The 14,928-nt window shown below is 40.4% G+C and overlaps 1 protein-coding gene across 1 annotated transcript; it reads right to left on the bottom strand.

Moving 5' to 3' along the window:
• Nucleotides 1-4,554: 4,554 nt before the first annotated feature.
• On the bottom strand, nucleotides 4,555-14,062 carry LOC101846284 (protein lin-52 homolog; the record flags this gene model as incomplete). Its single annotated transcript, XM_013082257.2, is given in 5 exon segments — nucleotides 4,555-4,816; nucleotides 8,806-8,889; nucleotides 10,999-11,071; nucleotides 13,533-13,567; nucleotides 13,997-14,062. Coding segments are annotated over 5 exon segments (317 nt in total), but the record flags the coding sequence as incomplete, so codon positions are not given.
• Nucleotides 14,063-14,928: the final 866 nt, after the last annotated feature.

Here is a 14,928-nt window from a genome sequence, read left to right on the forward strand (position 1 = left end):
AGAGAGAGAGAGAGAGAGAGAGAGAGAGTAAAGCAGTGATGGAGCAAGCCCACTCAAGCTATACCTCTGTGAGCACGCACAGCGTGCGAAGCGACAGAGGGCTGCAGTGTGCTGCAGACCTCGATCTAGCCCGAAACCTAACAAGACGCACGCGTAATGTGTCACCAGCGATGTCAAGCGCAAGAGAAAATGCCTTTCAATAGACAAAAAATACGATATAATCCAGGCTGTTAACAAAAAGCAAGCTTCACTGGCAGAGATTTTGTCGTCAGTTCGACATCCCACAAGGGTTGATTCACACCATTATCAAGGACAGAGAGAAGATAGTGGCAGCATACTCCAATGGAAAGTTTGCTCTAGATCGAAAGAAGATGAGACTCCCCGATGCAGATGCTGTGGACCAAGCTCTTCTGATGTGGTTTGAGGAGGCAATGAGAAAGTTGGTGCCAAAACCTCTGTTCGTGGGTACTTGTGGCAAGAGAAACTACCAATGAATAAGTACAGCTGGATTAGTCCACAAATGCTTACTTTCCTTGCATTTTGATTTAACAGGGATCCACGGCTGTTAAAACCCCACTGAAAGTGGTACTTTAGTTAGTGGCCGAACCCCGGTCTGACCTCCCGCGCGAAGGTAATAAATCAGTGTCAGTGTGCCACTCCCGTGCTTAACAACTGTGGCGATAGTGATGCCCGCCGCCGTGCCTGCGTAACTCGATTCCGGTAATTTTCGTATCACTTTCCCTCGTTATTTCTCTCGATCTGATAAACCAAGAAGCTTGTTTAACATATCATTTTAAAGATAGTCTTAAGACTAACAAGACGATCCCACTTTCGCTCCGGAAATCTCACTGGTTTTATAGCATTTAAGCGCTATGCAGTACAAGTGTTTTGTTCAACTAAAGTTGCATTTTGAATTATATTCCATTTTGGAGTTTATTATCTCAAAAGACAAACTCAAATTTTCACTCAGATTTCTGTGCTTCACTTGAGACACCAATACTTGAACTGTGTGAGCTAGTGTTATTTCTGGGAAATGAATGTGTGATTTTATATGATTTTTTTGTAAAAGGTACCCCCTCCCCTGTGATTCACTCGGATTGTGATCTTTCATTTGTTCTTATATATCGCGTTATTTTCGCAAAATTTTTCTCATCGAATTTTTGGAATATTTTAGCCAGTTAAGAAATGGAGAAACATACTGAGGATTCACATTTTCAAAAGCTGCACGAACTTTGCAGAACGTGTGGTGGCAGAACACTGTCAGTCAAGCAGAAGGCAGAGAAAAGGCGACCCCTGCAGTGTTCTAAGTTTGCGTCGGACATTCTCTTGGCCTTTGGTGTTAGCATTACAATGGACTCACAGACAGTACATTCAAAAACCATCTGCAAATCTTGCGCGGACAAGATAAGACATATAAAGAAACATTGCTATCAGGGCACTATAACACGGGCAAGGGAACTCGCCGACAGAAGTAGCCATATTTGGAGCGAGTATGACCCAACATTGCCAACTGATAGCTGCCCCACATGCTTGCGCCATTATGAGACTTCTTTGGGCAACCAGATCAAAAAGGGTAGCCCCACACAGCTGGCTTCAATCGCAAAAGAATGCACACTACACACAACAATAACATCAAATTCCATTTGTATAGACACAACAGCATCATCACAGGCTGACACAGAAGTGAGTGCACACACACTCACTCCAGATACAACTCACAGTGACATGGCAACACCAGGAGACAACACAGTAGGACTCACTGACACACTGAACGTATCGACAGAGGCTGACAGAGGAGATGATTACACTAACATGATGGAGACACAGTTGATGGGACCCCCACCCCGTCCTATTGCTTGTTCTACACCAGCCAAACCCAAACCAAATGTAGCAGACATGAAAACATCACCTGCGTTCAAAACTGACAGATACTTTCATGAATCTTTACAAAAATCACCTTCACAGCCATTAGAAAAAGCTGAAGAAAAACTACACACAAATTTTGTGAGACGAAAATTGCATAACTCAAAAACAAACACGTTTGAATGCAAAACAGGAGGGCAGTCAATACTTCTAGCACGACTAAAGAAATCAAGGAAAGAATTATCACAGGCCAAAATAAGCACAAAACGAAAGACAGCCAAATTAATTTCCGTTGTTAGGGAAAGCATTGTAGGCACATCCAATGACATCGTCACAGAACATGCAAACAAACTGAAGAGAGTCAAGGCACCATATAGACACAAAGTTTGTGAAGAAGCCGGGTTCAGTTGCACACCTCAAATGACAAATGAAGAAATTTTAGCAATGAAAGAAACAACTGATCTTTCATGGAGCCAGTTACGCTAGCAGAGGCGTTTTCTGAAAGAAGCTGGCCTATCAATGCCCAACGAGCACAAACAAAGAGAGGCCATGAAAAGAATATCGGAGGGCAACATTCTCACAGAACAAGTAGATTTTGTTGATAGTTCGGGACAAAAATGTAGGACAGCGTTTGCCAGAGTTTCAAACATAAGTGAGTTTGTTACTGAACTCCTTAACCAGCACAAGCACCACCAAACACTTACTTGGCATGACTCTACTATTCCAGAGGATGAAATATGGGTGAAATTTGGGGGGGATCACGGAAAGGGTAGCTTGATATTTACAATGCAGATTATCAACACTGACAAACCGAATTCCAAGCACAACACTTTTGTCGTCGCTATGGCAAAAATCAAAGACAACTATGATAATCTGAAGATATGCATGTCTCTACTGGAGCCTCAGCTTGAACAGCTTTCGAATTTGGAATGGGACGGGAAGAAGATAATTGTTTTTCTTTTTGGGGACTATGACTTTATTTCTAAAATCTATGGCCTCTCTGGTGCTCAAGGTACTTACCCATGTTTGTGGTGCCTCACAACCAAATCTCAACTGGCGACATGTCAACAACAATATTTCCTGCCTCGTTCTTTGGCAACTATGAAACGTGATCACAAACGTTTAAAAAAATATGGCCATGGCCTAAAGAAAAATGTCGCTAGTTTTCACAATAGTTTACACCTCCCACTAATAAACATTGAACCCGTTAAAGTAGCACCACCATACCTTCATATCCTTTTGGGTATAGTTCTGAACCACCATCCTTTGCTGGAGACAGCGACACACACAATAGACATACAGCTAAGTGAGCAATCAGAGGAAGACTTTAAAGGGCTTTCGTCGTCACTACGCACATAATATGGAGAAAAAACCCTGGAGTCGTGGGAGGAACTAAATGGGGAGATTAGGCAATTAGAAGGTTGCGTAGTGCTTTCTGACTCTGAAGAGGAGAGAGCTAACTTTCAAAAACAACTGACAGGGAAAGAAGACGAGTTGTCTGAGTTAGAGCACGAACCTCTTAGCCCTAGGACTGGCCCTATCTGTTCTCATTTAGACGCCATACTAGACTCACACAATATCACACCACAGGCATATCACAGCCGCTCTTTCATTGGCAATCACTGCCACAAATACATCATGAGTCGCGTTTATAAAGACCTCACGGCATTCATTGTAAAAGAAACAGTAGAAAACACCCACAACCAAAACATAATTGACACCGCTTACACTCTCAGAGAAAAATTCAATCAGTTAAACAACGCATTTAGGGACGTTCACATCCACATCTCACACGGCCAACCAGTGTCAAAAGACAGACTACCACACATTGAAACATGCATCAAAACTCACATGTCATTCTACAGGAGACACTTTAGTGAAAAGGTACTTCCCAAACACCACATTCTAGAAAACCACTGCGTCCCGTGGATACAAACATATGGGTTTGGTCTGGCATTACATGGGGAACAGGGTGGTGAACTTATCCATGCTTCTGTGGCAAAGTTGGAGAGAAGAGGAGCTGGGATACGTAATTCCGAACAACATCTGAAAGTTATCATGCAATCCCAGCACCTGATGTCAAACCCCAAACTTTTGTCAAACGTGCCTCCGACTAAGAGAACAAAGGTGACAGTGTAATCAACCCTTCCCCACTCCAAAACCGTGGCCTTCCCAAAAGAACAGCAAAGTGAGTTTAGATATTTGACCCTTTCTGATGCATTTTATGTGAATTTGAAGTATTGTTTCAGTTTTGTTTGATTGAAATTTTGATTTTAAAATATACACCCCCCAAGGGCGATGTTAAAATATGAGCCATTTTAGGAACGCTGTATATATCTATCGTTATTTCCTACAATGTTGCATCTTTCTCAGTGAGTGTAGAAGTTCCCTCCTGTTCCAAACGGGCAAAATAAAAAGATGGCAAAGTCACCGATCGGCGTATTTTGCGAGTTTAATTATCCTAAAAATGAAAAGAACAACACTGTCAGCGGGGCACGGGGATTCCCCTGGCTATGAGTTCATGACCCGGTGACCCGGGTCAGATTACAAGATGCGGTGCGCTGGCTGCCTGCGAACTAAAGTACCGCTTCCTAACAGCCGTGGATCGGATATAACAGGACATTTTCTCTTCTCCCACCATCCCTGTTATATCAGGTTTCCACTGCAAAAGAAACAACACAAGTGATAAAAGTCAAATATAATTTTTTATGGATTTAATGAATTGTACATAAATTTACATCAGCAATGAGTATGATACATGAAAATAAAACAAAAAAACACATGTAAAATAACTTATATCTGCATACGAAACATCCATTGGCCATTTGCACTTCTCCCCGGAAAGAAGTCCTCTCAAATTCACTCTCACAATTGTCACACTCTCATTCCATCCATCACTGCTGCTTTGATTTTGCTAAAATGTTCAAGAACTTTCCCCTCGTCATTTCGCGAGCTGAGGATAAAAAAGAAAATAAGGTATGACTGTGTGCCAAGCCAGGTTACTAAATGAAACTTATCGCAAACAATACTCATGGGGGAGCAAAATCACATCTTTCATCTAAAGAATTGAGACTAATTTTAGCAATACAACATGTGTTTTTTCTGAATAGGCTAGAGGCCAGTGGAGGGGAATGATATGGCAATAAAGAGCAGTGGGTGTCGCATTCAACGAGAAGTCGGCTCCAACTAGGCAATTGTTAATCCCTGATTTTTTTCCTCTATATCTCTTAGTTAACGTGCATCAGCTCCAAAAAGGTTGCAAACAGACTGAAATCGCTTTCAACAAGGTCGCGATAAACAAATAAAAGCAATTAGCAGCCCCAAAAGCGAAGAATTTTTCTCCTTTCTCTCCACCTCACATGAATCACAAGGTCAATCCTCGATTCCTAACACATAGTATTGCTAGATCTAGTGTGGCTCCTAATATATGGGCCCCAAAGCCAAGAGGATGGGCGAGAGTTAGCCTACAGTAGGGATGGGAGGGGGTGGGTAGGAATGCGATGCGGGCTGTGTGAACTCTGGATCGGTAGGTCTAGATCGAGACCTTCATTTTTTACAATTAATTTTAATTTCTTCCCCTGATAAAAAAAAATTCCAAGCTCTCGCCTTTACTTTATGTAGATCTTGGCCTAGATGTGAGAGGATATGTTTCCACACAAGAAGTGTTCCGGAAAAAAATAATTTTAAAATACAGAAATGACAGTGAACACACAGTCCAAACACGTGCACACTGATGCCTGATGCTGTTTGAGATTTTTGTCATCAGTGGGAACAACTATTTTAATTACTGATATTGGTGCATCGTGTAATATAGGCCTAATAACTTGTCTCCTTTCTTTTCTTTAGCCTAAGTCACGTTCAACGAGAAGTCCCGGCAACCTCGTTGAATGTGACACCCACTGTACAGCTTTAAAGCAGAAAGTTTAAAAGTTTGCCCAAATTCAAAATTAAAATCACTTGAACTTAAACACTTTTTCAATGCAAAAGTAAACCAGGTCCAAGAATCTAAATGCACCGGCAGCATATCTACCAAAAGCAGAAAAGCAAGCAAGAAAATCAAGGCAGAAACTCAAAAGAGTGAAGCTGATTACGTAACTACAAACAGCTGGTCAAATGTGGAACCAAAGTAAGATAGCTGTACGTATGAGTATGAAAGCCAAAAAAAAAAGAAAAAAAAAAGCACAAATGGGGACATTTGAAAAAAAAAAAAAGGCTTAGGTGGCCTACTGTCTTTCATTTATTGACAGGGAATATATAAATTGATTTAACCAACAACAAAGAGAAGCATTAATTTTGTTTTCATGGGTTCTTTAAGGGGAGACGTACACTCCCGGAAATTTTTTCTAAACGAAAGACTTTTATTCAGTTTCATGTAATTGTGCAAGAAGTTCATAGGTAAATAGGATGTACTATCTAGGGGTGAATTTGTTGAATTTTTCTGAAAAATGGGTCTCTGTGGCGGCCATTTTGGATTTTCACACCAGTTTCTAAGTGCAGAAGAATGTCATAGTAAATATTGAATTATCAGCCTGAAATTTGGCACACAAGTACAAACCTATATGAACTGGGGATCCATGAAAGGATTTTGACCTATCTTTAAAACTAAAAAAGTGAGCCCAAAGTCATTGGACCCCCTAGTGTCAGTTTACGAAATTTTGGGGTACATGTTACAAAAATATTGAATATTTTCTCAAGTTACCAATATTTCCCAATTCCCTTTCATAGATCCCCAGAATCGATCTTAAAGCACCTGTACACCAAATTTGAAGCTTCTAGCTTCTGTAGTTTTTGAAAACTCCTTGCACCCAAGAGGTCACATATGTCAAAAAGTATATTTTGAGAAAAACAGAAAAAACAGGGATTTTTTAAAGGATTTTTAGAGCAATTTGCACTTCTCAAACGCCCCTTTAGTTCATTGAGGGTGTTTTTTCAACAGTTTATTTTGACTCGATAGAACAGATGTCAAAGGATGTTTTTCCGCAAAAAACAAAAGTTGGATAGTTTGAAAAATTGTATCGATATTGCCTTGGATCACCGACCCGGGTCTTCCCTTAAGGTCCAGGTCTGATATTGGTAGCATAATGTTAGTACTAACCCTGAAGTGATAAGCTGTCTCTTTGTGTCCATAGAAATGTTGGGCGAGATAGAAGTAGAAGGGGTGCCAGCTGATAGATGACAGTGTTGGCTTTTTTAGATTTTTGTTTTTGTTTTTGGTAAGTGTTTTACGGCGCTCCCAACTGCATAAGGTCCCATGAGCGCGTGGGACACACCTTATACTTTTTAGTTGGAAGGAAATTTTTGAATTTTGCCCGGGTGGAGGCCGAAGCCTACTCTTATCGATTTTAGACCACCAAGGGATCTTTAACGTGCGCAAATTGCACACGGGCCCTCCGAGATTTTTCGCCCTTGTCTGAGAAGGCTAGGTGTAGATCAGGGGTGTGGCAGAAAGACAGCTGTAAGAAGGAATCAAGGAGTAGCAGTAGCAGACCTGCATGTGAGCCTCAACCAGATTGTCTGAAAATTTTGCGCAACCCCCCCCCCCCCCCCCCCCCAAAAGCCTTTGTGGGTATAATCATAAGGAAGGACATCCGAGTAACGAGCGACCACCCCAACAAACACAATAAAGAAGAGACCTAACCCTAACGCCACCCCCAAAAAGAACCTGCAACAGGCCTCATGTAAAAAGGCCAAAACAAGTCCTAAATGAAAAAAAAAATTAAAATTAAAAAACCACACTCCAAAACAAACAAGGAGCATATAGATCTAGATCTACATTGCTGTAGGGTTTGATACAATAACACAATAGAATTGGAATATGAATCCTCCATATAGATCTAGTAATCTAAATAAATCTAGATCTAGATCTAGATCTTGTAGAACAAGTGGATAGGAATAGGCCTTGAACTAGAAATCCGCATCCGATTCCGAACAGAGGGACTCAGCTGAGTCTAGATTCTAGATCTAAATAAATAAATAATTCACGCACCTGATGAAATGCTTATTTTTACCAATATTAATAATACAGCACAACCTATGATAGGGTTTGACACAATAGAATTGGAACATGAATCCTCCATTGAGGTCTATAATGATCTATATAAATCTAGATCTAGATCTAGATTCTATTAGAACAAGAGAGTCGGACTTGAATGAATCCACACGATCTGAACAATTAAATTAGTCAACAAACGAAATTCAAAATGGCCGCTTGAACACGAAACTGAAAGTAGATAATTTAGGTTGTCGTCCTTTTTCGTATTCGCATTTCTACTCAGGTCCCGACAATTATGTAGGAAACGCCGACGTCGGCACGAAAACGAAAGTGCCGACAAAGCCGACGTGAGAAAAAGGGGTCGCTGGCAGTCGGCCAGGCCTCGCACTACGCACATTGACTGATACAGGCGGGCCTAGCGATAGCATCGGCCGGTTCGCGGGTAGGGTCGCGATTGTCGGATTTCAGACGATTGTCGGCAAACATGCAGGTAGAAAGACTGCAGAAAGAGTCAGGAGCCCAGAGGAGGGGGCAAAGGAGGTGAGGGGGTGGGGGCAGAAAGAGGAGACGAAAGCAGACGACAGAATATAGCTAGAAAGCAGGAAAGGAGGGGAAAGAAGACAATTTTAGAGAAGAAAATGTTTCTGTCGGTGCCCGGATTCGAACATAGGACCTTTGAATGAGAGGCGAACACCTTAACTTTTAGGCCACGAGAGCACCCCATAACCAGGTTACAGAAGCAAAACTGTGATTAGTTTGCAAATGGCAAAAAGAAAAAAAACGTGATTGTTTACAGAGGGAAAAAATAACAGTTATGAGGCAAAAAGGTGATCACTTCACCGAGGAAAAATGGTTACCATATTCTACTGCACAAGGTCGCAGAGATTTCACGGGAAAGTAGTTTCATAATTTTTAAACTGAACACTAGAAACAAAATCCACAAAGCTCACCTTCCTCTAGCCCTAACTGATAAGCCAGATTTTGAAGTCCTCTTACTTTCTCCATGAGCTGTGATAAGGTCAAACTTCCAAACTCTGGGGATCAAGAGCCAGATAATCAAACCATTTATCCTTGGGAAGGCATAACATTTATCTTTTCAATGTCCACTCCCAACAGCTAAACAACCGGACATACATAAAACTCAGTAAGATTATCTCTAAACTGAAAACCCAGCTGTTGTTGTACGGTTGTTGTTGTCAGCGATCCAGTAGCATCGAAAACCCAGCTAAGAAAAGAAAAGATACGATAAATCTTTATTGTTCAGATCCTGGCACACCGGTTTGGTATTCCGCTACATACATACATACACACACACACACACACACACATATGCACACGCACAAACATCCATACACACACACTAACACATTTTCTTCTCCACACATGTCTGTGCTCGTAAACATAACAATATACAGTCGAACCTGCCCTCACGGCCACCTCTATAAGACGGCCACCTGTACAAACGGCCACTTTCCATTTCCCCCCTTGCGTTTTTTCTATATAATTTAACTGTGTAAAACGGGCACGTGTCCAACACGGCCGCGGCCACCTTATTTCAACACACAACCCCTATCACACAAAGCAATAACACCCGTCTAAGACGGCCACCTTAGTGACTCCATTTCGGTTAGTCATAAATTGTGCTTTGGCCCCTGGCGTTGTGGGCGAGCCGTCATAATTCAATCACCTGTCGCTGTTGTTAGGTAGTCCCTCCAACCGATCATGTTGCGTAGGCCCCTCCCACAGTTGACCAATAGCTACCAATTTTCAGCTGCTGATGAGGTAAGCGTGTGATCCCTCATAACCCATAAGCCCCGCCCAGAACTTAAACACAAATCGTAAGGGAGATGAGTGGTCACTGTTTACCCAGTCTGTAACAAAGTAACAAAGGACGTCAACATGAACTTGTGACAGAAACGTCGCTCGTTCTCCGAGTGGTGGCGACCCATGAGTTTGTTTTTACATCGCACTCGGTCTTCCTCGTCTGATACATTTCGTTTTACTGTCACCCTTGTGCAAAATCAGCAACAAAATAAAAATTACAAACAAAATACAAACCACCACCACCACCACCAACAAAAACAACAATGCGGCTACTTTCGATTGGGACCTCTGATAGGAATAATTTGTTTTCTTCATCTTGATCAGTCCTGCCTAAGACGGCCACCTGTCTTATACGGCCACTTTTCTCCTTGACAATGGGTGGCCGTCTTACACAGGTTTGACTGTATTACAATAAGCTAGTACTCACAAACAAGCTCATATGCATAATATAAAAGAACAATAATTATTAACATTTATCATTAATAATGTTAAGAATCAGTATTCTTACTGTAACGCAATGATATTCTGATATTGCATGCTTTAAAGGTCATAGGAATACCTATTTTATTACAAGAAGGCTGATATGGTAGGAGTTTAAAATAGATGATGGTAAAAATGACTTTCTGTATCTATCTTTGCTATAAATCAGAAACCTAGGTCTTCCACTTCTGACTGATATTTTTATTTGAGGGAAGAAGGGATATTGGTTGTCCAAAAAGATGGAATTGATGGAAAATCCTGCAGCCCAAGAGATTTTAGTTTATGCAGACTAAGCGGTACCTTTTCCCATCCCAAGATTTTTTTTTGAACACTTGGAAAACAATCTGAGTATGTCAATTTCGACACAGTTCCTAGTCTGTTTGTCCACCAGTTATAAGTTTTTTTTTAAGATGAGAAAAAGCTTCTTTTATTATTTTTTAGGCTCTTCAATGCTGTGTAGACGCATGTACTCGCTTGTGATTTCCCAAACTGATTCTCTACCATTTTTACACCTGGCTTATTGAGGACATTCTAGAATATGTATTCGCAACTTGTATGTCATGGCTTTATTTGCATCTCTCTTGAATGAACATTGCTATTTGGTTGTACAAATATAGATGCACTGAAAGGGTTAACAATCAATCACTGAAAGTATGTTTCCACTGTCCATCAGAAGCCACAAGGACCTACATAGTGTTAATGTCATGAAAACCTGAAAAAAAGCAGTCCTCTTTTACCATTAATGAACTATGGAAGGGAGAGACAAACAAAAACATTCTCTCCTACACTATATACTCTAACATATCAAATGTAGAAAAAAGAAAGCATTTCCTTTGTACCTTGAAGCAGATTTATGTCATCCTTCTCAAGGTCAGCGAGCCATCGCGGTGTTCCAGCATTTTTGGACTGTAGCTGTAATAAAAACAATCAAGACAATAAATGACAAATGGATTTAAGCTTTGGTCCAATCAAGAACACAAGGTTTTTTTTTACATACATTTCTTCCCTATTCACGGCAAAGTTTCCACAGAATGTACTACATCCCAGTTCAATTTATATTAAAAGTATCATAAGCATGACACAATCAAACAATTTGTACTACAGTGGAACTCGGATTCAACGAGGTCGCTGGGCCTGACCTAAAATCTCGTTGAATCAGAGTCTTCGTTATAGCAAACACGAGCTTTTGTGTAGATAATTACAGGCAATGAGCAAGTAATGTATAAAGAGAAGTCACAAGTAGTGCCTGAAATGCCTGCATATTATGAGCTGTGTAAAAAAAAAAAAAGGCCAATTCGTTCAAAAGCACACGCCTGTGTCATCTCGATTGTTTACCAAAAAGTTGCATTGCTGAGTAGAGCCTAGCATATGGCAACTTTTGATTCCATAGACCAGCGCACAATTCATTGCATAGATCTACGTCAAGACTAGCTTATCATTGCAATAATGATCAGTTGCCGAGGGAAAAAAAAAAGACTGTGACGCGTTTGTATCTCTGCCCAGACCACTAGTGCCCCCCCCCCCGATACACACACACTGTCACATGTGTGCATGCCGCCCATCCGACCCCAACACACGCCAGAGTAGACACGTGCACGTACCAACAACGCATGTGTTGATATTAAAGAAGACCGCTGATTGGTCGCATGCAATCGGCTAAGAAATTAATAATGGTTCACGATGCAGGTGCAATGGATGGTTTCCGGGAATAGATAAAGTTCGTTCTGGGAAAAAAATGAGCGAAGCCACGTCTGTGGGGACTGTTCACCCTTGAAGCGACCTCGTTGAATCCGAGCTCGCTGATTTAAGTGCTCGTTGAATCCGTGCTATTTTTAGTGATTTTAAAGAAGAAAAAAAACGGGGAATCTATCTCATCTCGTTGAATCCGTGTTCCACTGTATCAACCTTGCAAGCTAGATGCCTCTGATCCTAAAAGGACCCCTGCACTAAAATTGCCTTGAGTCAACAGCTGGATTTTTCATAACCTTATGCTGAGGTGTACGATTGGTGCACAGAAAGTTAAAGGTAAAGTATGTTCAGACCCACACTCTATCAAATAGAGTAAATGTTAGCCGAGAAAATGACAAAGATGTGTCTATTTCATTCAGTAGTGACAAGCTTTTTGTAGCTTAAGTTGGTGTATATTCATTATGTCATTTACTTGTTGCACCTAAAACTAAAAGAAGGACGTTATGCACTGCAAAAGTACATCATTGGAGCTGCTATATTGAACTGTAACATTAAAAACATGATTAGTACCTATCTATAACATGAAAAAAAAAAGTCTGGCTTTATCGCCTGCATTTTCTATATCAATCACCAAAGTGGTCCTTGCATCAAACAAACCCATGAACTCTTAAAATAAGAAGGAACCCCTGTATATTTGTGTTCTTGAAGATTTAAAAAAAACTTATTTAAGTGATAGGTCAAGGTCAGGAACTAAACATTGCAAGGGAGTAAAAAAGACACACTGATGTTCCTGCCGTTCTACGAAAAGAAATTGAGGACATCCCATGTCTGAGGATCATGTTGCAGTGGATTCCATCACACTGTGGTGTCTTGGGAAATGAGCAGGCAGACAGGATGGCCAAACTAGGAGCACAAAAAGAGCAACCAGACAACAGCGTTAACTACACAGAAATAAAAACTATTATAAATACACTATTTAAAGCACCTCAGACACCAGATGGCTACCATGAGCTGTCCCGCCAAGAACAAGTGATTATCTTCAGACTAAGAACACAACACACAAGACTGAGACAACATATGTACAAATGTTTTAAACTAGTACAATCACCAAAATGCCAGTGTGGAGAGGCGGACCAAACTGTTGAACACATCCTTCAGCACTGCAAGACACACAGGGCCCTGAGACAGGAAATGTGGCCAACCCCACTGACGCTACAAGAGAAGCTATACGGGCCGCCAGATGAACTGAGCAGGACGGCCCAATTTATGACAGATACCGGACTTCAAGTGTGATACGATCGAGAAGAAGAAGAAGAAGAAGTTCCTGCCGTTGAATGCTTGCCCCACATAGTCCATTCAATTTTCAGTATTGTACGTAGAAAAGTCCTACATATTCGCGAAAATGTTGAGAAAAAGAAAATATTCCTCTGCAGAAACTTTATGATAGTTGATAAAGGAAGTAAAAAGTAAAAAACTGCCATAGAAATAAAAAGAACTATCCCCAAAATGACATTGCTGAAACCTCGGATATATTGAAAAAGAATGGCTAATTCAATGATTTCATTACATGCAAGGTTCATTGAAAAAGCTGTCACCAAAGTTAAAGAAACTCTATTAAAGAATTTCATGGAAAAGAAAGAACTGTTGATTTCTTATTGTTTATAAACACCCATGCTGTACTTACATTTTGACTCACTTCATATTCTGTCACACCAGGAACTGAATTAAAGAGACAAAAAACATAAATGAAGCTATGTGCAATTTACATCATACACAATACATAGACTTCATATGAATTTGAAAATGCACTGAAGAGATGACCATTTACAGAGAGGATTACAAGTATAGTATGAGGAATCAAAACATAGACAATATTAATATATTCATTTTTTTAAAAAACGATAACCTTATTACTTTATAGAAATAGAAGTTATACCATCCTTCAAGTCCATGTTTGCATCTTGAATCATGAACCTCATTCTTTTACACAATTAGACTAAAAACCACAAACATGTATTAGTATGAAGGGAACTATACGCAAAAGAGAGACAGTCAAAACACACAAAGAGGGTGGCTTGCCAAAAAAAAGTAACTATGGATCTGCATAATAATATTGTACGAGGAGATCTATGTTTAAAAATTCCTTACTTTTCTCTGGCCAGAGGTCTGGAGAAGATCTGTCCAGTCTCTCTAAACTGAGAAGTTTGTCCTCCTCTGTAAAAAAACAAAGGTTTTCATTCAATATAAACACAGAATAATCTTTATTAACAGTGAGGTATTTAAAAAATAACGAAACATAGAAATTGGAAACAAGCAGAACTGCAAATTTTCACCTTTTCTTTTTCATTTACTACGCCTGAAGCTGGTTAATTTTTTTCTTATAAAAGGTCATACCAGAAATAAACTTGATACCAAACAGTCGACCAAGACAGTGAATTATTCAAGAGATGTTCCTGTGTCCAGTTATTACTCAGAAGGTACTGAATAAAGGGGGTGGGGGGGAATAAACGGGGAGGTTGGACAAGTGGTCTAAAATTAATAAACAGGGGTATGGAATAAAAGAGGGGGGGGGGGCTGGTACATTCAACCTCATACCCCTGTACTAGTAGGAACAAATCTGTTTTATTTCTCCTTCAGTGAATAAAAGAACAACAGATCATAACATTTTTGTGATTCTAATAAGTTACTGTGATAGCTTTTCCCATTTAGGAACAAACCAGTTTCATTAAAAAACATAAGCCAATGTGCAAAAGTCTTTAAAAAAAACACAAAATTGAGGTAGCCAATCCGGTACCGGTACTAATACTGAGGGTATTTTGCCATCTACAACAAAAAAAAAGTTTAATTCAGATATCTAGATTCTAGATATAAAGTTCGCAGTGGCGCTAGTTGGCAGGCTACGTTCACGGCGCCCTGAACGCAGTTTGAGGGTGCGAGGCCACGTTCACGGCACTCAAGCTTCGTTTAGAGGGAGCGTCCACTGTCCATTTAAGTTAGTCGGTTTTAGTCACTGACGACAGTGACGTATATTTAATGTTTTGGCCTGCTTCAAGCGGGGGTGAGAGAGAGAGAGAGAGAGA

This window comes from Aplysia californica, unplaced genomic scaffold (assembly GCF_000002075.1).
Source record: "Aplysia californica isolate F4 #8 unplaced genomic scaffold, AplCal3.0 scaffold00165, whole genome shotgun sequence".
NCBI classification, from domain to species: domain Eukaryota; kingdom Metazoa; phylum Mollusca; class Gastropoda; order Aplysiida; family Aplysiidae; genus Aplysia; species Aplysia californica.